Source organism: Jaculus jaculus, chromosome 6, assembly GCF_020740685.1.
Source record: "Jaculus jaculus isolate mJacJac1 chromosome 6, mJacJac1.mat.Y.cur, whole genome shotgun sequence".
NCBI classification, from domain to species: Eukaryota; Metazoa; Chordata; class Mammalia; order Rodentia; family Dipodidae; genus Jaculus; species Jaculus jaculus.
The window spans coordinates 100,252,330-100,275,342 of NC_059107.1; the positions used below are offsets into that span (position 1 = coordinate 100,252,330).

The window sequence follows — 23,013 nt, forward strand, 5'->3', positions numbered from 1 at the left end:
AAGCTTTTCTTAGCAAACCCCAACTTTACTTAAAAGAAAAAGCCAATCAAATGTATTGTTAGGAGCTAGAGAGATGGCTCAGCAGTTACGGCACTTGGTGCAATGCCTAAGGACACAGTTCTAATTCCCCAGTACCCATGTAAAGCCAATTGAACAAAGTGGTACACGCATCTGGAGTTTGCAGTGACTGGAGGCCCTAGCACACCCAATCTCTCTCTTTTTGTAAATAAATAAAAATAGGGGCTGAAAGCCAGGCATGGTGGTGCATGCTTTTAATCCCAGCATGTGGGAGGCAGAGGTAGGAGGACTGCCCTGAGTTTGAGGCCAGCCTGAGACTACATAGTGAATTCAGGTCAGGCTGGGCTAAACCAAGACCCGACTTCAAAAAACAAACTGGGGGCTGGAGAGATGGCTTAGCAGTTAAGCGCTTGCTTGTGAAGCCTAAGGACCCCAGTTCTAGGCTCGATTCCCCAGGACCCGTGTTAGCCAGATGCACAAGGGGGTGCACACATCTGGAGTTCATTTGCTTTGGCTGGAGGCCCTGGCGCGCCCATTCTCTCTTTCTCGCTTTCTATGTCAAATAAATAAATAAAAATTTTTTTAAAGTATATTAAAAAAAAAGAAAAAACTAGCCAGGTGTGGTGGCATGCTTTTAATCCCAGCACTCTGAAGGCGAGTTTAAGGCCACCCTGAGACTACAAAGCAAGTTCCATGTCAGCCTGGGCTAGAGTGAAACGCTACCTTGAAAAAAACAAAAATCAAACAAATACACACAAAAAACAATGCCAGGCATAGTGGTACACACCTTTATTCCCAGCATTTTGGAGGCAGAGGCAGGTGGATTGCCATGAGTTCAAGCCCACCCTAAAAGTGCATAGTGAATTCCAGGTCAGCCTGGACTACAGTGAGACCCTATATCACAAAACCATAAAAAGAAAAGAAAATTGATGGATTGGAGGGATGGCTTAGCAGTTAAGGTGTTTGCCTGCAAAGCCAAAGCACCCAGGTTCAATTCTGTAGGATCCACGCTAGCCAGATGCACAAGGGGACGCACATGTTTGGAGTTCCTTTGCAGTGGCTGAAGGCCCTGGCATGCCTATTCATTCTCTCTCTCTCTCCCCCCTCCCTTCTTCCCCCTTTCCATTTGAAACAGAGGGAGGATGGCCACCTTGTGCATCTGGCTTATGAGGTCCTGGGGAATCAAACCTGGGTCCTTTGGCTTTGCAGGCAAGTGCCTTAACTGCTAAGCCATCTCTCTAGCCCTGTTTTAATCTTTTTTAGACAGTGCCATTTGCAGCTCATATACCCGAAGCTGGCCTTGAACCTGCTATATATCTAATGATGATCTTGAACTTCTATTCCTCCTGCCTCTATCTTCTGAATTTTGGGCTTACAGACATGTGTCACCACTCCCAGCTTAAGTAGTGGTGCTCAAACCCAGAACTCTCATGTATACTAGGCAAGCACTCTACCAATTAAGCTACATTCTCAGTCCAATAAGTCCTTCTTGATTCAGTTTGTTGAGGCTGTTTCAGGCTCACCCACCTTCCTTTCCAGGCCAGTAGCTCTCCATGAGCTTGAAATAATTTGTACTCCCACTCCTGAGCTGGTGCTGCTGCTACAAAAACTCCAGCCACTTGGACCTACTAATCACCAACATGCAAACTGCCCTCTACTACAGAGAGCTGGAAAGATAAGTTTTCCTCTCCTGAAAAAGCTACTACTACATCACCCCCCCCCCCCCCCCGGCCCCCACACACACCTTTTCCTGCTCCTCACCCAGCTCACAGACCCAGTTATACCTGGCTGCTCTTCCTCCAGCTCCAGGCTGCCTACCAAGCCAGTGCCATTTGCTGTCACAACTGAAGTCAGCTCCTTTTCTGCTGCCTCATCAGGATGGATCCCACTGCCTACCTCCTGAGAGGGTGCAAAGGTCTGGATACTAGATCCCAACATAGGAGAAGTCTGTGGGGAAGTGAAAAAACTTGGGGGTCCATTGGGCATCACTTCAAAATTCTGGTCAGTAAAGGAATCATACAGTTCCTGGGAGTCGAAGTTAAGCCCCATGGGACTCTGAGTACCATTGGCCCAAAACTCTTGGCTCCCAGCTCGAAGATTAGTGTTGTGACTCGGGGATGAAGGTTGTCGGCTGCCCCCAAGGATGCCATTGAGTTGGTATTGTGCCTCTGAAAACTGAGAGAGAAGGGGTGGGTCTTTGAGGTTGGTGCCAGGATTGGCAGATGGGTACTGTGAATAGTTCCAGAGACAGTCGTAGGCCACGTTAGGGTGATGGAGGTGTGAGGTGCTGGATGAGTGGGCAGCAGAGTTCAAAATCCCTGAAGTAGTAGTGTGAGATACAGTAGATAAGCCATTAACATTCACATCCCCATTCAAACCTGGCAGAAAAGAAAACCAAGGTGTCATTATAGACATATATGTAAATAACTACCAAAAGAACCCTAAAGTAACAGCCCTGACTAGAAAAGGGTAAGGTGAAAGGAGGAGTCACCTCTGTTACATTCAGCTTTTGGGTCTCTGGGAACACCAAACCTAGATGCTCTTGGAGGTAAGCTTAGCAACTGCTGCTGAGGCTAAGTAGAAGACTAGGGAGCTGTCTAGGTTTACCATAGGAGGCAATAGTAGAAAACTGGCTACTGCTGCTGCTGTTGTAGGCTTTTATTAAATGAAGCTGTATGTAGATTTCCTACAGTGACTTGCATTCTTCCTCTGTTATTACCTATGGGAATTCTTCCCTTGGAGGGCATGACCAAGTTCTCCAATCCCCACTCCCAATATTTTTCCCTAGTGTCTATTTGGACCCACAGCGGCACCAGAAGGGACAGCCTCCACCTCACTAGCACATGCAGATCCAGCACTTTGTGCTGGGACTAAGAATAGAATTTGCAGTCACCACAGTGACAAGATTCTAGCTCAGAAGCTGGGCTTAGTCTCTCCCCATAGGCCCAGTAGGGTAATACACAGGGGGTAAAAATTTCTGCATGTGGGCTAGAGAAATGGCTCAGCAGTTAAAGGCACTTGTCTGCAAAGTCTAACATCCTAGGTTCGATTCCCCATTACCCACATAAAGCCAGATGCACAAAGTGGCTGGAGGCCTTGGCATGCCCTTTCTCTGTCTTTGTTCTCTCTGCTTGCAAATAGATAAATTTTAAAAAATCTAAGCCAGGTGTGGCAGCATACACCTTTAATTTCAGCACTCAGGAGGCAGAGGTAGGAGAATTGCTGTGAGTTTGAGGCTACCCTGAGACTATATAGTGAATTCCAGATCAGCCTGGGACCCTACCTCAAGGAAGAAAAAAAAAAAAGAAAAAAAGAAAAAAAGAAAGAAAGCCAACACATACCAACTTTTACCTTATCCCTAGTACTTGACCAAATCACCTTCTTCCATCCCTCAAAACAGCTTCGAGGATTGGTCCTTGATCTTTCTCTCAACTGTAGTTAGCAGCAGCAGTACCCATCCTCCCTAATTGCTGGCAGTAGCCAGGGAACCAGACTGACAGAAGAGCATGCTAAAATGAAAAAGTCTCTGTCTCCCTCCCCTCCTTTCCTTCTTCCCCACCCCTCTATTGAGGCAGGGTCTCAGTGTAGCCCACGCTCACCTGGAACTCACTCTATAGCCTAATCTGGCCTCCAATTCAATAACTCTTACCTCATCCCCCCACTCCTAATGCTGGAATTAAAAGTGTATGCAATCTGAAATCACGATTGAAAGTGTTGCTTGCATAAACCCCTAGAACTTGTTCTTAGAAGTTTGATTTCTCACTTCCTCCCTACTACCTGGCAGGAAAGCCTGATTATGAAGTAGCTAGCCCAAAGTGGAGCCAAATCTCCTCCCATCAAACCGATCTCAAGAAATAATGCCCATTCCCTCCCCAAGTCATGTGGCCCTCACACTCACTTTTCCCTTGCTGGGGGAAGTTCATGGGAGACCCGTTAGTGTAGAGGCCCTCCCCTGAGGAAGGAGAGGGTTTCAGTCCTGAGGCAGCAGATGCAGGGGGAAGGCCAGTAAAGTTAAAATGGTCGTTTGCCTCCATTTCTGTAGGAGGGGAGAAAGAGGGAAAAATACTAGCGTTAAACAAGGTTGTATTTCCTAGCATCTTCTAAAGGGAATGCCCCCCACCACTACTTACCCTTCTACCTAGGTACTGTAAAAGGTGGTAGAAGTTGAGAAGAAAATATGCCCCTAATCTGGGTAAAGGCCCCTTTAAAGTCAGGCACAGTGGTACACACCTACAAACCCAGCACATAGGAAGCTGAGGCAACAGATTACCAGTTCAAAGCCAAACTCCAGAGAAGGTCTAACAATACTAGGTCAGTAGTTAAGATGACAGACAAACTGCTTAGGAGTGATAAAGAAAAAAGAAAACACATGGACTGCAGAGATGGCTTAGTGGTTAAGAAGCTTGCCTGTGAAGCCTAAGGACCCAGACCCAACTCTTCAGAACCCATGTAAACCAGCCGCATAAGGTAATGGATGCACACAAGGCGCCTTGCCACATGTATCTGGAGTTGAATTGCATTGGCTAGAGGCCCTGGTGCACCAATTCTCTCTCATAAAAAATAAGATAAAAAACACTTATAGAAGTTCTTAATAAAGATTTTTTTAAAAAGAAAGGTGGACTGCTGGGCATGGTGGTGCATGCCTCTAATCCCAACATTCAGGAGGCAGAGGGGCAGGAGGAGCGCCGTGAGTTCAAGGCCACCCAGAGACTACATAGTGACTTCCAGATCATCCTGGGCTAGAGTGAGACCCTACCTCAAAATAACAAATAATAAACATTTTAAAAGCTGGGTGTTATGGTGCACTCCTTTAATCCCAGCACTCAGGAGGCAGAAGGAGGAGGATGGCTTTGAGTTCCAGGCCACTCTGACTACATAGTGAATTCCAAGTCAGCCTGGACTAGAGCAAGACCCTACTTTGCAAAACCACAAAAAAAAAAAAAAACAAGCCTGGAGGACCCTGCCATCTAAGATCTACCCTCTTGACCCCAGAGGTGAGCCCCTGTTAAACAGCCCTCTACTGTAACATTTAATATTCTCCAGCCTTTTTTTTTTTTTCCTTCTGGGGTAGTCTCACTCTAGTCCAGGCCAACCTGGAATTCACTATTGTAGTCTCAGGGTGGCCTCAAACTGACCACTGCCTCCCCAGTGCTGGGATTAAACGCAACTGCCACCATGCACAGTTTATCCTTTTTTTTTATTCTGAAAGTAAGGCCAGAGTCTACCCAGGGTCCACAAAAAGTGTCAAAGCCATCTTTTTTCTGTGGGGGGGGGGGCGCGGCATGTTCATATGCATATGTGTATGCATTATGGGCGCATGAGCACACACATGCCAGAGACTGGTGTTGGATATCTTCCTCAGTTGCTCTCCATCTTATTTTTTAGACAAGGTCTCTCAGTGATCCTGGAGCCCACTGATTCAGCTAAACAAGTTAGCCAGCAAGTCTGGAGGAACCTCCTGTCTCCATCCATCTCCCTAGCATCATCACTATACACACCATTTTACATGGATGCTGGGAATATAAACTTAGGTCTTCATGCTTGCACAGAAAACACTTTACCCAATAAGCCATCTCCCACGACCTTATTTTTGGTTTTGCTTTTTAAACATTTTAATTTATTTATTAAATATTTTATTTTTATTTGAGAAAAAGAGAAATAGGCAGATAGGAAGAGAATGGGCATACCCATTGCAAACGAACTACAGATGTGTGCACCCCCTTGTGCATCTGGCTTACGCGGGTCCTGGGGAATCAAACCTGGGTCCTTCAGCTTTGTGTCTGGAGTTCATTTGCAATGAATGGCTAGAGGCCCTGGAGCACCCATTCTCATCCCCTCCCTCTATAAAATAAAAATCTTAAAAAACTCCAGATGCATTATGTGGGACCTGGAGAATCCAACCTGGGTTCCTAGGCTTCACACACAAATGCTTTAATCTCTCCAGCTCTCCGTTTTGATATTTTAAAGAACATATCTTTAGCCAGGCGTGGCAGTGCACGCCTTTAATCCCAGCACTCTGGAAGAAGAGGTAGATTGCCCTAAATTCTAGGCCACTCTGAGACTCCATAGTGAATTCCAGGTCAGCCTGGGCTAGAGTGAGACCCTACCTCGAAAAACAAACAAACAAACAAAAACTATCTATTTGATAAAGAGGGGGGGAGAGAGAGAGAGAGAGAGGGAGGGAGGGAGGGAGAGAGAGAGGGGGGGGAGAGAGGGAGGGAATGGGTATACCAGGGCCTCCAGCCACTGCAAACAAACTCCAGATGCATGTGCCCCCTTGTGCATCTGGCTAACATGGGTCCTGGAGAATCAAACCTGGGTCCTCTGGCTTTGCAGGCAAATGCCTTAACCCCTAAGCCAACTCTCAAGCCCTAAAACCATCTTTGTTGGGAGGGGAGTTTGAGGTAGAGTCCCGCTCTAGCCCAGGCTGTGGTCTTGAACTCACAGCAATCCTCCTACCTCTGCCTCCCAAGGTCCATGAGTAAAGGCGTTTGTGCCACCCTGCCCAGCTAAAAGCCATCTTTTTAACATGAAGCCAAGGAGTGGACTGTTGGCAAGAAATGCGTATTTGCTATACATCCTGCTTTATTATTACTAATTATTATTTTATTTTTTATTGTTTAGGTTTCTCGAGGTAGGTTCTTGCTCTAGCCCAGGCTGACTTGGAGTTCTGTCTCAAAGTGGTCTTGAACTAACATTAATCCTACCTCGGCCTCCCATATGGATTAAAGGCATGCACCATAATTCCAGTTTCATTTCACTCATTTATTTTTGTTTTGTTTTTTCAAGGTAGCCTGGGGTGACCTGAAACTCACTCTGATAGTCCCAGGCTGGCCTTGAATTCACAGTGATCCTCCAACCTCTACCTTCCTAGTGCTGGGATAAAGGTGTGTACCACCACACCCAGTGTTTTTTTTTTTGTTGTTGTTGTTGAGATAGGGTCTTGTATATCATATAAGGATCTAACTTATGCTGGCCTCCAACTCATAGTGATCCTACCTCTGCCTCCCCAACCCCCAGCATTGGGATTACAAACTTTCCATCAAGCCCAGCTCAGAAAAAGGGTATTTTTGTGGGTTGGAGAGATGGCTTAGCGGTTAAATGCTTGCCTGTGAAGCTTAAGGACGCCAGTTCAAGGCTCGATTCCCCAGGACCCATGTTAGCCAGATGCACAAGGGGGCGCATGTGTCTGGAGTTCATTTGCAGTGGCTAGAAGACCTGGCGTACCTGCTCTCTTCTCTCTTTCTCTGCCTCTTTCAAATAAATAAATAAAAATAAACAAAATTTTTTTTTTAAAAAAGAAGAAAAAGGGTATTTTTGTTTTTATTTACTTACTTTTTTTCAAGATAGGGTCTCACTCTAGCTCAGGCTGACCTGGAATTCACAATCTAGTCTCAGGGTGGCCTCAAACTCATGGCGATCTTCCTACCTCAGTCTCCCAAGTGCTGGGATTAAAGGTGTGCACCATGCCCAGCCTATTTACTTGTTTTTATTTTTTGTGCATGCATGTGTGAGAAAAGAGAAAGAGAAAACTGGCATGCCAGGGCCTCAGCCACTGAAATTGAATTACAAATGCTTGCGCCACCTAGTGAGCATGTGTGACCATGCGCTTACCTCACCTTTTGTGCATTTGGCTTGTGTGGGATCTGGAGAGAGACTGAACATGTGTCCTCAGGCTCCACAGGCAAGCACCTTAACTGCTAAGCCATCTCTTCAGCCCTGCTTTATTTTCAACATTCATTTTTTATAATTTATTCTCACTTATTTGTGAGAGAGAAGGGGGGAAGATAAAGAATGGGCAGACCAGGGGCCTCTAGCCACTGCAAAACAACTCCAGGCCCATGAGCCACCTTGTGCATCTGGCTTACATGGATCCTGGGAATCAAACCTGAGTCCTTTGGCTTTGCAGGCAAGTATCTTAACCTCTAAACCATCTCTTCAGCCCAGCCAAGAAGTACAGAATGAGATTCAGGTTAGCCTGGGCTATGGTAAGAACCTATCTCAAAAAAAAAAAAAAAAAAATGAAATAAGGGATGGAGAGATGGCTCAGCTTGCACAGCCTGATGGCCCTGGGCTCAAACCCCCAGTACCCACATAAAGGCCAGATGCCCAAGGTGACATGTGCACATGAAGTTTGTTTGCAGTGGCCAGAGGCCCTGGCATGCCCATTAATATCTCCCCTCCCTCCCTCCCCCCTCCACCCACTACTCTCCCCTCCCTCCTTCCCTTCATCATTATTATTATTTTAAAAAATAACAATGAGGCAGGAGAGATGACTTAGTGGTTAAGGCGCTTGCCTGCAAAGGCTAACAGCCCAAGTTAGATTCCCCAGTACTCACATAAAGCCAGATACACAAAATGGCACATCATCTGAAGTTTGTTTGCAGTGGATAGAGGCCCTGCCATGCTCATTCTCCCTTTCAAACAAATAAAATTAAAAAAGATATAAATATTATTAAAAACATTACGAACATGGGAGTATGGGAGATATTACAACATAAGAATGACACAGCCAGTCATCCTTATTATAAGCAACTTGACTCCTGATTTCAAGTGTTATTTAAATATGAAATTACAGGCTGGAGAAATGGCTTAGTGGTTAAGGCACTTGCCTGCAAAGTCTAAGGAACCAGAACCCACAAAAGCCAGATGCACAAGGTAGTGAAGGTGTCTGGAGTTTGTTTGCAGTGGCTGGAGGCCCTGGCAAGCCCATTCTCTTCCTCCCTCTCTCTCTGAAATAAACAAACATGGTTGGAAAGATGACTTAGTGAAGGCACTTGCTGGCAAAGCCAAAGGACCCGGGTTCAATTCCTTAGTACCCACATAAAGCCAGATGCACAAGGTGGTGCAGGCACCTGGAGTTCCTGTCCAGTGGCTAGAGGCCCTGGTACACCCATTTTCTGTCTATCATAAATGTATATCTGCTTCTCTCTCTCAAAAAAAATAATAATTAAAAAAATTTTTTTCTTTTAGTTTTTCGAGGTAGGATCTCACACTAGCTCATGCTGACCTGGAATTCACTATGTAGTCTCAGGGTGGTCTCAAACTCACGGTGATCACCTACCTCTGCTGGGATTAAAGGTGTGAGCCACCAAGTCCTGCTTAAATTTTTAAAAATTTTTTTGGTTATCTTTATTTATTTATTTGAGAGTAATAGACAGAGAGAGAAAGAGGCAGAGAGAGAGAGAGAGAGGGAGGGAGGGAGGGAGAGAGAATGGGCACGCCAGGGCTTCCAATCACTGCAAATGAACTCTAGACGCATGCGCCCCCTTGTGCATCTGGCTAACGTGGGTTCTGGGGAATGGAGCCTCGAACCGGGGTCCTTAGGCTTCACAGGCAAGCGCTTAACCCCTAAGCCTCTCTCCAGCCCTTAAAATATTTTTTTTTTTAAAAAGGGTAAGATCCTGGATTAACAGATAACTACTGTTCCTCATCCTCTGGGACCCACAAGAGGTAGTAGAACTTTTCAATCTCTCTTAAAAGATGATATACACCAATATGTTGACAGAAAGCCCTTAAGGTAAGAAAGTCAAAACCAAAGCACCCAAGATTCGATGTCTTTATTACAAGATTTGCAACACATATGCCACTGTATTGCTCTAAAGAAAGTACTAAGGAAAGTAAGAAATGGGCTGCAAAATCAATTTTGGATCAAAAGAACGAAGGAAGCAGGCTGGGAATTTAACTCCATTGGTAAAGTGCTGCTCAGCATGCACAAAGTCCTTGGTTTGATCACTAGCAGCCCATAAACTGAACGTGGCCTATAATCCCAGAAGTATACTAGAAGTATAGGCAAGCCGAGTTCAAGGTCATCCTCAGTTATGACTACATAACAACTTCAAGGCCATCTTGAGCTATGTGAGTCTCTGTATTAAGAAGAGATGGAGCCGGGCGTAGTGGTGCACGCCTTTAATCCCAGCACTCGGGAGGCAGAGGTAGGAGGATTGCCGAGAGTTCGAGGCCACCCTGAGACTACATAGTGAATTCCAGGTCAGCCTGAGCCAGCGTGAGACCCTACCTCGAAAAACCAAGAAAAAAAAAAAAAAAAAAAGAAGAAGAGATGGATGGGCTGAAGAGATGGTTTAGCGGTTAAGCATTTGCCTGTGAAGCCTAAGGACCCCAGTTTGAGGCTTGATTCCCCAGGACCCACGTTAGCCAGATGCACAAGGGGGCGCATGAGTCTGGAGTTCGTTTGCAGTGACTGGAAGCCCTGGCACGCCCATTCTGAATCTGTTTACCTGCCTATTTCTGTATATCTCTTTCTCTCTCTCAAATAAATAAAATTAAAATATTTTTTTTTTTTAAAGAAGAAGAGATGGAGCCAGGGGCGTGATGCTTTAATCTCAGGACTTGGGAGGCAGTGGTAGGAGAATCGCCGTGAGTTCGAGGCCACCCTGAGACTACATAGTGAATTCCAGATCAGCCTGAGCAAAACCCTACCTCAAGAAACAAACCACAAACAAACGAAAGAAAGATGGGCATTGGAGAAATGGCTCAGTGGTTAAAGGCGCTACTTCAAAGCCTGATGGCCTGTATTCAATGCCTCAAGACCCACACATAAAGCCAGATGCACAAATAGTGCATGTATGTGGAGTTCGTTTATGGTGGCAAAAGGTCTTGGCATGCCCATATTCATTCTCTCCTCCTCTCTGCTTGTAAATAAATAAGTAAATAGTGGGCTGGACAGATGGCTCAAAGGTTAAGGTGCTTGCCTGCACAGCCTAATGACCTGGGTTCGATTCCCCAGTACCCATGTAAAGCCAGATGCACAAGGTGGCACATGTGTCCTGGAGTTCATTTGGAGGGGCTAGAGACCTTGGTGGGTATATCCTTCTATTTCTTTCTGCTTGCTGCAAATAAATAAATAAACAAACAAACAAAGACAAAAATATATATTAAAAAAAAAGAGCTGGGTATGGTGGCACACACCTTTAATCCCAGCACTTGGGAGGCAGAGTTAGGAGGATCTCTGTGAGTTCACGGCTGCCCTGAGACTACATAGTGAATTCCAGGTCAGTGTGAGCTAGAGCAAAACCTTACCTTCAAAAGTCAAGGAAAAAAAAAAGAGAGATTGTCTCAAGAAATTAGGTTAGAAAGAATGATATAAGTTACCAGATGTCCCAATGTCCTCTGCACACACACCACACCAAAAACACAAAAAGGAACTAAATGTGGTAGCTTACATCTTTTGTCCCAGCACTCAAGAGGCTGAGGTAGGAGGATCACCATGAACTCAAGGCCAGCCTGGATTACAAAGGAAATTCTAGTTCAACCTGGGCTAGAGTAAGACCATGCCTCAAAATATGAAAGAAGAAAAGTGGCTGGAAAGATGGCTTAGTGGTTAAGGCATTTGCCTGCAAAGCCAAAGGATCCTGGTTTGAATCTCCAGGACCCACATAAGCCAGATACACAAGAGGGCACAGGCATCTGGAGTTCATTTGCAATGGCTAGATGCCCTGGTATGCCCATTCTCTCTCTTTCTCTCTCAAATAAATAAATAAAATACACTAAAGGAAGGAAGGAAGGGAAGAAGGAAGAAAGGGAGAGTGGGGGAGGGAGGAGGAGAGTGGGAAGAAGAAAAAGAAGGAAGGAAGGAGGGGAAGGGGGACCAGTAGCAAGCTATCCTTACTTATAGCTTCTATATCCAAGCCTAGTCCCAGCACTTGGGAGGCAGAGGTAGGAGGATCGTTGTGAGTTCGAGGCCACCCTGAGACAACATAGTGAATTCCAAGTCAGTCTGGGCTAGAGTGAGACCCTACCTCAAAAAATCAATAATAATAATAATACAACATAGAGGTAAAAGAGACCCTGGTCTCAATGTCAAAGTTGAATACTGACACCTGAAATTGTCTTCTCACCTCCACACATGCATCATGACACATTCACATACATGAAACATGCACATACACATCAACACACACGTAACCCAGGCTGGCTTCAAACTCACTATGTAGCCAAAGAGAACCTGGAACTTGGGTGTGTGTGCGCTTATATATGTACATTATGTATGTGGAAGCCAGAGGTCAATGTTGGGGGGGGTCTACCTCAGATGCTTTTCATCTAATCCTTTGAGACAGGGTCTCTTGCTGAACCTAGAGCTCACCAATTAGGCTAGAGCATCAGGGAATCCCTGTTTCCAATTCTTCAGTGTTGGGATTACAGGTATTTATTGCTACACCCAGCACATTATATGGGTGTTGGGGATTTGAACTCAGGTTCTCATGCTAGCGTGACAAGTTCCTGACTATGAATTTCTGATCCTACTGCTTTTACTACGTGAGTATTGGGATTATAGGTATGTACCACCACATCCAGTTTATCAGTTTATGAGGTACCGGGAATGGAACCTAGGGCTTTTGTGCATAGTAACCAAGCATTCCACCAGTGAGTGAGCAGTTCCCCCCAAAAATAATTTTTGTTTTATTTCTAATTTATTTGAGAGAGACAGAGACAGAGAATGGTGTGCCTCTAGCCATTGCAAAAGCCCCAGACACATGCACCACTTTGTGCTTCTGGCTTATATGGATACTGGGGAGTAGAACCTGGGTCCTTAGGCTTCACAACCAAGCCTACCTTGAAAAACTAAAATCAAAATAATTAATTCATTTAAAAAAATAAGCCAGGTGTGGTGGCACATGCCTTTAATCCCAACCCTTGGAGGCAGAGATAGGAGGATCACCATGAGTTTGAGGCCACCCTGAGACTACATAATCAGCCTGAGCTAGAGTGAAACCCTACCTCAAAAAATAACAACAACAACAACAAAAATGCCCTATTATGTAGCCCACTCTTTTTTATTTTTTATTTTTTGTGGTTTTTCGTGGCATCATTCTAGACCAGGCTAACCTGGAATTCACTACATAATCTCAGGGTGGCCAAGAACTCATGGTAATCCTCCCACCTCTGCCTCCTGAGTGCTGGGATTAAAGAAAGGTGTTCGCCACCCTACCCAGCTGTAGCTCACACATAACCACCTTCCCATGGAACTCAGAATCAGACAGACTATAAGCATGTTCAGATTGCGGCTTAGTCTTTCAAAATACTCTTTCCTCCATTCTTACCTAGAAGTGTAAATGAGTAAGGAAGACAATAAAAGATTATACTAAGAGAGCTGGGCACTGGCATGGTGGCAGAGGCATTTAATCTCAGCATGTGGGAGGCAGAGGTAGGAAGATCGCTGAATAGGAGGCCACCCTGAGACTACATAGTGAATTCCAAAATCAGCCTGGGCAAGAATGAACCCCTACTTTGAAAAACCAGGGTTTGATTCCCCAGAAGCCATGTAAAGCACTTGAAGTAGAAGCAGGAGGATCTAAATTCAAGGTCAACCTTGGCACTCAATGGTGGAAGATGTTTTAGATAGAAACAACTTTTTTTTTCAAGGTAAGGGTCTCATTCTACTCCAGGCACACCTTGAACTCACACCTACCTCTGCCTCCTAAATGCTGGGAAAGTCCTGTACCACCACACCTGGCTGAAAGGACTTAAAAAAAAAAGAAACATTTAACCAACAAAGGAAAAAAATACATGGAGGCGGGGGAAGGAACATAAGGGTATAACCCAACAGAAATGTGACCAATATGCCGTGTGCTCATACAATAAAGTACTCGATTTACAAAAAGGGGGGGGGGGCTGGAGAGATGACTTAGCAGTTAAGGTGGGTGCTTGCAAAGGACCTAGGTTTTGATTACCCAGTACCCACATGCACAAGATGGCATATGCTCCTGGAGTTCCTCTGCAATGGCTGGGAGGCCCTAGTGCCTCCATATTCTATCTGCCCCTTTCTCTCTCTCTCTCTTTTTGGTTTTTTGAGGTAGGGTCTCACTCTGGCCCAGGCTGACCTGGAATTCACTATGTAGTCTCTGGGTGGCCTCGAACTCACGGCGATCCTCCTACCTCTGCCTCCTGAGTGCTGGGATTAAAGGCATGCTCCACCACACCCGGCTCTCGAAAGAAAGAAAGAATGAATGAATGAATTAAGAAAGAGGGCTAGAGGAATGGTTTAGCAGTTAAGGCGCTTGTCTGCAAAGCCTGAGGGCCTGGGTTTGATTCCCCAGTACCCACGTAAACCAAATGCACAAGGTGATGCATGTGTCTGGAAGCCCTGGTGTGCTCATTCTCTTCTCTCTCTACTGCCTCATAAAATAAAATAATAAAATGGAAGGAAGGAAGGAAAGGAGGCAGGCAGGCTAACTAGCTGTATTGGCCAAAAAAAAAAAAAAAAAAAAAAAAAAGATACCAGACCTCTTCAAAGACAAGGTTTTCTGGGCTAGAGAGGAGGCTCTACCTCAAAAAAAAAACAAACAAGTAAAAATAAAGATTAGAAAGCTGTATGGTGGCATACACCTTTAATCCCAGCAGTTGACTACAGAGTGAATTCCTGGTCAGCTTGAGCTAGAGACCCTACTGTGAAAAACAAACAAATAAATAAAAGATTAGAGACTGACACGGGGATGTAGTTTAGTTGGTACAGTGCTTGCCTAGCATGCACAAAGCCCTGGGTTTGATTCTCAGCACTTGGGAGGAATAGGCAGCAGTTAGTTCAATGTGTATGCCATAACAGCTTAGGCTACATGAAAGCCTGTCTCAAAAAGAAAAAGAAAAAAAAAAAAAAGAGGCGGGGGGGGGGGGAGTAAGAATATTAAGTCATCCTGATAAAAAGCAAGCAGTGGAGCAGGAGATGACTCAGTGGTTAAACGCCTGCCTTCAGAGCCTAATGACCAGAGTTTGATTCCCCAGTACCCACGTAAAGCCAGATGCACAAAAGCGATACATGCATCTGGAGTCTACTTGTAGTGACTAGAGGCCCTGGCATGCCCATTCTGTCTCTCTTCTCTCTGCAAAGAAATAAATAAAATAAAAAAAGGCAAGAGCCAGGTGTGGTAGAACATGCTTTTAACCCCAGTACTCAGGAGGTAGAGGTGGATGAGTATGAGACCAGCCTGAGACTACATAATGAATTCCAGGTCAGCCTGAGCAATAGCAAGATCCTACCTTGAAAAACAAACAAACAAACAAACAAAAAAAAAAAAACAAGCAGCCAGGGGTGGTGGTGGATAGCTAAGGAAGGAGGATCACTGTGAGTTTGAGGCCAGCCTGAGAACACATAGTGAATTTTAGGTCGCCCTCACTAGAGCAAGACCTTAACTTGAAAAACAAAACAAAACCAAAAAAAAAAAAAAGCAAACAAGGGAACTAATTCCAGTGGGGTGAGGACTGGAATCTGACACCAGATGGAATGTCACCATTTCCAGAGTATCAACCATTCCAGTAAGGAGCAATGACACAATCCTACTGGTGAAGATACTACTTTCACACAATCATATGTCTTCTGCTCCTACACCTCTTTTTTTAAGATTTTATTTTTAGTTATTTATTTGAGAGAGAAAAGAGGCAGAGAGAATGAGCACATTAGGTCCTCTAGCCTCTGCAAACGAACTCCAGACAACACATGCATTATCTTACGCAGCTGTCTTAGGTGGGTCCTAGGGAATAGAACCTGGGTCCTTTGGCTTTGCAGGCAAGCGCCTTAACCACTAAGCCAGTCCTGCTCCTACATCTTTAATCGAAGTATCTACATCCAGCTGGAAGGGTTCTGACTAGAAACAGTGAAAGCATGATTTAAATGATAGGTTTATGAAATTTTCAGATAATTCAAATGATCTTAATACTTCAATTCTCAAAATTGAAGCTCTTGTTCCTAAACAAACCCAAACAGGTAACAAAACGTATAGGCATATAATACACAGTACTATCACTTTACCTTTTAGAAGAAATCTCCTGGTTAAGTTAGGCATGGCACTTGGGAGGTAGAGGCAAGAGGATCAAGGAAAAGTTCAAGACCAGACTACATGGTAAGTTCCAAGCCAGCCTGAGTTTTACCAGGTGAGAAAGTGAGAAAATGTGAGCAATGACTGATACAGAACAAAAGAAAAACTTACTACTCTCCAAGGATAAAATGTTCTTCTGAGGACTGAAGACCATGTCATATGATAGCACACTATTCTAATTAGTTCTATAGAAGGTAAAAAAAAAAAACTACAGCAACCAAATTCAACTGATAGGTTTCCCTGCAGTGCCTGTTCTTAGGCCAGAATCACTACTAAGAAACAATCTCATCAGTCTGCTTAATCAGTCTCCATCCTCGCACACAAATCCTAAATGTAGTTAAGCCTTCTCCATGTCTTCTTTTTCAATGAATCAACCTTTTTTTTTCCTACAAACTCACTTGCTCAGATGCTCTACAATACAGAAACTGTCATTCTTAAGAACATACTAAGCAGAATCCCAAGAAGCCACACATACCACATGAGACCCCCAAGTCTTCCTAGCAGCTTTCTATGCTGAGAGGATTCACAATTCACACCTCTCCTACAGAACATATGACCTGCTAGTAGATAACTGAGTTTCTCTTTTCTATGACCTCTACCTCCGGAAGGGAAGGAGATCCAAACGCGGAGACTGGCAGGAATCAACATCAGTGAGCCAACTGCAATTGACTGCTAGTAGACTAATTTTGTGAGAGGAAAAAAGTCTAATGAAAGGTCTCTTGGGCCACATGTTTAGCAGAATCCAAACCAGTCCAGAAGGCCTCAGAAAAACGAAACCAAATCAGATTAAAATGGACATTTCAAAACAAGAGACGAGGCAGCAAACGCACAGCTGCCATTTCCCGGCCACTTCCTGCGGGAGGCTGGGGGAGGGGCAGTTTGTGTACAGATGGAGGTGTGGACGCTGTCCCCCCCCACATCAAACCCCCCCCCCAAGGATACAAATCCTTCACTCCAATAAGCTCCACAAAGGATTCCTGCTACTGGCATTGCCTTCTCCTGGAAACTGGCAACACCAGGGAGAAACTACGATGATGCTAGAGCATCGTTTCTGCCGCGGAAACGGGGATCCCCTTAGTGAAGGATTTCCTTGGAAAGGAATCCCTCTTTCTTCCTCCCCTCGGTTCCTAGCCCAGCTCAAACCCGGACGCCTAGCACCAGACCTACAACCTCCATCCCTGGAGTGGGGGACTCTCCCGGGACACGACACGGGAGCCCCGAGCCGAGGGCAGCACTGTCCCCAGCCAGGCCCCCTCCGGCTCAGCAGTCCCCGGAGAACATGCGGGACTCAGAGGTGGACGACCCCTTCAGAGCCCGTCCGTCCGCCGGCTCCCCACGCAGGGAACCCCCGCAGTCGCGCGCGCGCGCGCACGCACGCACGCACGCAGGCGAGCCCCACGAGCAACCCTCCTAGGGATTCCACCCCGAGGGGAGTCAGCTCCACCAGCCGGGCGGCTTCCTCGCCTCCGGCGCCGGCGTCGCAGCGCCGCCCACCCCAAGGTGCCCCGGGGCAAGACGACCCCCGCCCCGCCTCGGGCTGCATCCCCGCGGGGAATAAGCTTCCGCAGCATCCCACCCCAGGCGAGGCTCCGGGCGACCCCGGAGGCCGGCACCCCGGGCAGCCGGGTGAAAGCGGGGCTCCCTCCCCTCAGGCCCCCGGCCAGACCCCACAAACCTGAGGCGGCGGCGTCCGGCCGGGCTCGGGGCGAGCGGTTCACATGGCCACGCTCCGGGCGCCAGGACGGGAGAGACGCCCGCGGGGACAGGGGGTGTGGGGTCCGGGGATCGGGAGGGGGAGGGGGACGCGGCTCAACCGCGGGGCCCGAGCGGAGCCAACATGGCCGGCGGGGGAGGAGGGAGTCGGAGCTGGAGGGGGCGGGGAAGCTGCGGCCGCGAGCAGAGAGCCGCCCTCCCTCCTCAGCCTCCGCCGCGGGGTCCTAGCGCCCGGCTCTCTGGCTTCGAGACCCGGATCTGGGTCCTAGCGCCGCTCTGCTCTGAGTCCTACAACGCTGGTCCCCTCTTCACCCGCATCTCACTGCGGGCTTGTAGTCTTGCTTCACCCAGGGCAAACTGAAAGGTGAGCCATAGTCTCAAGGTTAACCTAAAAGACTAGATCACATTTCTAGGACCAAAGGCAGGTGCTGCCTTCCTAACTGAGGGGAGCGCCTGAAAGATAATTTCGGGACAGTTTATTTCCTGGGCAGGGAATCGAAAAGGTGGACGCTGAAAGCTTAGGGAGCGATTTAGACCTGGTGAAATGGTGGTGAGAGGCAATAAATCCACTCACCTGTTTTGTAGGGGAAACTTGGTCCTGCCTGGATTACTGCTTTCCTGGTAACATCTGCAGGGCCTTGGACATCATTGGAAAGATTCCTGTACATGAGAAAAAAAGAGGTTTGGCTAAAGCTCCAGACAATGAAGACCTTAGAGTAGCCTAAATGTGGCCAAGCGCTAGATGATAAGCAGCATAAAAGCCGGCAATTAAGATGTCCTAAATGGAGCCAGGTGTGGTGGCACACACCTTTAATCCCAGCACTTAGGAGGTAGAGGTAGGAGGATCACTGTGAGTTCAAGGCCAGTCTGGGACTACAGAGAGTTCCAGGACAACCTGGACTAGAGTGAGACTCTACATCGAAAGGGAGGGAGGGAAGATGTCCCAAATGTCCATTCTGCAGTTCAAGTGTTCAAGTGCTTTTTCTGACAGGTCTACATGTCTGTGGTAATCTGCAACGTGGAAAGCAAAACCTAACAGAAAAGTAGTTGTTGGTCATGTAAAATGTTCATTGCAAGAACTAAAGTTGGGCAAGTGTCATATGATGTCACAGCCTATTTACTGAATTTTAGTTCAACCTTCTCTGATTTAGAAGAAATTAAGACGTAGAGAGGTTCACTGACTTGTTCAAGGTCATGCAGTGAATACAATGTGACCAGACAAATTAAAGTTTCCTTTCCTTATAATGCAACATTTTGCAGGCTTCATGATAGAAATTCTGATTCAAGGGCCAGGAGCATGGGTTAAGTTAAAGGCACTTGCTTACAAAGCTTGCTGCCCCTGGTGCCCCAAAAGCATGTTTACAAAATGGTGTGTTTATTTGCAGCAGCAAGAGGCCATGGGGTATGCCCATACTTTCTCTTATAAAATCAAGTATAGAAATTTTCTTTTTTGTGTGTGTGTGTGTGTTTTTTCGAGGTAGAGTCTCTCTCTACCTCAGGCAGACCTGGAATTCACGATGCATTCTCAGGGTGGCCTCGAACTCACAGCGATCCTCCTACCTCTGCCTCCCAAGTGGTGGGATTAAAGGTGCATACCACCATACCCAGCAGAAAACTTCTTTTAAAGAAATAAGAAAAGGGGCTGGACAGATGGCTTAGCAGTTAAGGTGCTTGTCTGCAAAGCCAAAGGATCCAGGCTCAGTTCCCCAGGGCCCAAGTAAAACCAGATGCACAAGGTGGCGCATGTGTCTGGAGTTCCTTTGCAGTGGCTGGAGGCCCTGTAGCGAAGAAAGAAATAAGAAAGAAGAAATTCTAATGCAATGCAAAGCTAAACCTGGAGATCTTGGAAGAGAAACAGAAAAATGAAAATAAAATTCTGGTGCGTTAGGGGTTGTCAATAAATACCTTTTCCTCAGAGAGATGTCAGGAGTAGAGATCTGAAAACTGGGTTGTGGACAAAGCGAGATCCAGCCAAATCCATAAATCTAGATTAGATTTCCTTACTCTACAGAGAGGTGGGCTCTTTCAGTTTTGGAAACAGACAATATCCACCATTATAAGTAGCTCAGAGAGGGTACAACAGAGATTTTCGAGGTAGGGTCTCACTCTAGTCCAGGCTGACCTGGAATTCACTAGTAGTCTCAAGGTGACCTTGAACTTCTCTCCCCCTACCTCTGCCTTCCAAATGTTGGGATCAAAGGCATGCCCCACCATGCAAGAGGCTAAAAGGGGTTTCTCTCTTCCTGAGGTAAACAGATTACTAGAAGAAAGATAGAAGCCAAAATCCTTCTTTCTTTTCTGTCAAAATAGATTTATAAAGCTGGGTGTGTTGACCCATGCCTGCGATCCCAGGAGTCAAAGAGGGATGGCTGAGTGTTCAGATCTGTCTAGTCTTCATAGTGAGTTTCAGGCCAGCCAGGGATACATGGTGAGACCCTGTCTCAAAAAACCAAAACTAGAAGCACATAGTACACACACCAGTCATCCTAGCACTCTGAAGGCAGGAGGACTGGATTGCAAGTTTAACAACAGCCTGGTGTGCATAGCGAGTTTCCTGGGCTATATAGCAAAACTGTCTCCAAAAAAAAAAAGAAAGAAAGAAAGAAAGAAAGAAAAGGAAAGAATGAAAGAAACCAGGGGGCTGGGAAGATGGCCCAGAAGTTAAAGGCACTTGCAAAGCCTACCACAGCCTGGGTTTAATTCCCAAACTATCCATGTCAGCCAGAAGCAAAAAGTGGTGCAACTATCCAGGGTTCTTTTTTATGAAAGGGGGAGGCCTTGGCATGCACGTACACACACATTTTTTAAAAAAACTAAAACTTTTTTTTTGCTTTTTCGAGGTAGGGTCTTGCTCTACTCTGGACTGGCATGGAATTCACTGTGTAGTGTCAGGGTGGCCTCAAAGTCATGGTGATCCTCCTACCTCTGCCTCCTGAGTGCTGGGATTAAATGTGTGTACCACCACACCTGGCTCAACAATTTTTTTTAATATTTTTTATTTTACTTATTTGAGAGTGACAGACAGAGAGAAAGACAGAGGGAGAGAGAGAGAATGGGCGCGCCAGGGCTTCCAACCTCTGCAAACGAACTCCAGACGCGTGCGCCCCCTTGAGCATCTGGGTAACGTGGGACCTGGAGAACCGAGCCTCGAACCGGGGTCCTTAGGCTTCACAGGCAAGCGCTTAACCGCTAAGCCATCTCTCCAGCCCTCAACATTTTTTTAAAAAAACCAAAACATCATTTTGGAGGGATAGAAGATACCCCCCCACAAAAGCCTGGAAACCTAAAGTCACTAAGTACAAGCCACATACAAGGGTGAGGAGACGGGCTGGGGAGATGTCTTAGTGGTTAAGGTGCTTGCCTGCAAAACCTAAGGATCCTGGTTTGATTCTCCAGGTACCACTTAAGCCAGATGCACATGGTGGCACATGCATCTAGAGTTCGTTTGTAGTGGCTAGAGGCCCTGGCATGCCTGTTTTCTCTATCTCAAATAAGTAAAAAATAAATATTAAGCGGGCGTGGTGGTGCACGCCTTTAATCCCAGCACTTGGGAGGCAGAGGTAGGAAGACAGTCGTTGGTTCGAGGCCACTCTGAGACTATACAGTGAATTTCAGGTCAGCCTGGGCAAGAGTGAGACCCTACCTCGAAAAACTAAAAATAAATTTAAAAAAAATATTTTTTTAAAGGGTGAGGAGTCCCTTCTTGAGAAAGAATGCCTCTCTCACCCCCGCACACGGAAAAAAACATGTAGGTTAGAACAGGCTGAAGGGCAGAAGTGGGGGAGGAGCCAGGTGGAATGGAAGACTAGTATCCTCTTTTTTTTTTTTTTTTTTTTTTTCAAGGTGGGGTCTTTCTGTAGCCCAGGCTGATCTGGAATTCAATATGTAGTCTCAGGATGGACTTGAACGCACGGTGGCCTCACTACCTCTGCCTCCCGAGTGCTGGAATTAAAAGCTTGCACCATTGTGCCCAGCTAGTACCCCTTTTTCTCCTCTTCCTTTTCTAAGGCAGATGAGAGACTGTACCTCCCACCACTGATGGCAGGGCTCGCCAGTCCTAGACAGGCCGGTGAGGAGCCTGCGCCAGTCAGACGGCGTGACCACGCCCCTTCGCTCCACACCACACACCCACACACACCCACAGCCGGCTCCACTCTGCTCCGGAAGAGCCGGTTACTCCTGTGGCCTACTAACTGTCCCCACCCCTTCCGAGCCTCAGGCCTAGTCTCCAGGGTAACCTCTAGGACTATTCCAGCCCAGAGAGGTGCAGAAGAGTGTACAAGACTACCTAGGGTTAGAAAGGACTGGATGCACTTTTCTCCTCTGGTACAGAAAGGTGACAGCCATCATTCCTGAATAAAATCCTCCTAATCCCATCTAAACTGGGATCTTCCTTGTTCTCTGAGAAAGGATAAAGGTAGGCTGAGAATATACCCAAAAGTTGGGTGTTGACTACTTCCAAGATGCACCCCACACAGCAGTAATTGTGCATCTCCCCTTCCTCCCATAGACAACGGGCAGACTGACCCCATATTGACCCCAGTCATTCCTCAATCCCAAATGTGGCCGGTTACCGGAGTCTTCCTTTAAGAAAGTACTAAAAAAAAAGGCCAAGTGTAGTAGCGCACTACAGCACAGGCAGGAGGATCGCTGTGCGTTCGAGGCCACCCTGAGACCACATAGTGAATTCCAGGTCAGCCTGGGCTGGAGAGAGACCCTACCTCGAAAAAAAAAAATTTTTTTTTAAAAATATATATACACACACATACATACATACACGCACACACAAAAAAAGAGGGAGTAGACTGAGACCCTACCTCGACAAAAAAAATAATAAAAATTAAATTTTTAAAAAAAGGGAAGAGTCAAGTGGTCATTGTATCAGCAACTTGTGACCGACCCTCCCTCAAGACAAGCAAGGAAACGAATGGGGTGGAAGGCATTAGCACCTGCTCCCCCCTTCTTCCCACCCTTCCCCTGCTCCTGCTGTGCTCCCTGACTCTGGGGTCAGCTGCCGAAGTGCCTAGAACTGTGGAGCCAGATGGCTGGCTGGGAACGAGGAGCGGGGGTTGCACGTCCTAGCTCTACCTTCCCTCTTCTCTTCCAGACACTTCTGGCATCCAACCCCAAGCACCACAGGCTGCCTACCCTCTCCTCCCTCCAATGCCCGGTCAAGTCCCTTGGGGTTGTGACTCAGGAGGGTCTGAAGCAAATCCTGATAGCCAGTCTCAATTCTGAAGGGGTGGGGAGAAGGTGCAGAGCTTGGGACGCAGCTGGACTTCGAGGAAGGGGTATTCCCTCCTGTTAGTAGGGTAATTATGGAAGACCTCCCTCTCACTGGCTGGACAGATCCGTACTGTTAAACAGGATCTAGCAGCGATGACTCTCAGGCCTTGTAAAGCATTGCAATTGGTCCCCCTCATCCCTTAGGCTGGGGGTGCAAGTCTTTTCC

General features: G+C 46.5%; 1 protein-coding gene across 6 annotated transcripts in view; it reads right to left on the reverse strand.

The window, feature by feature from the left end:
- Window positions 1–23,013, reverse strand: part of Baz2a (bromodomain adjacent to zinc finger domain 2A) — a 55,716-nt gene that overhangs the window by 30,413 nt on the left and 2,290 nt on the right. For 3 of the 6 annotated variants that reach the window (XM_045152599.1, XM_045152594.1, XM_004649991.2), the window contains exons 1-3: window positions 15,782–15,798; window positions 3,917–4,054; window positions 1,803–2,396 (exon numbers count right to left, since the gene is read on the reverse strand). In XM_045152599.1, coding sequence (XP_045008534.1) covers window positions 1,803–2,396; window positions 3,917–4,052 — 730 coding nt within the window. In that variant the 5' untranslated portion in view covers window positions 4,053–4,054; window positions 15,782–15,798. Of the gene's footprint in view, window positions 1–1,802; window positions 2,397–3,916; window positions 4,055–13,859; window positions 13,887–15,781; window positions 15,799–17,523; window positions 17,919–18,135; window positions 18,222–23,013 lie in introns of those variants that run through there. The other 3 variants (XM_045152595.1, XM_045152597.1, XM_045152598.1) reach the window with 3 other exon arrangements.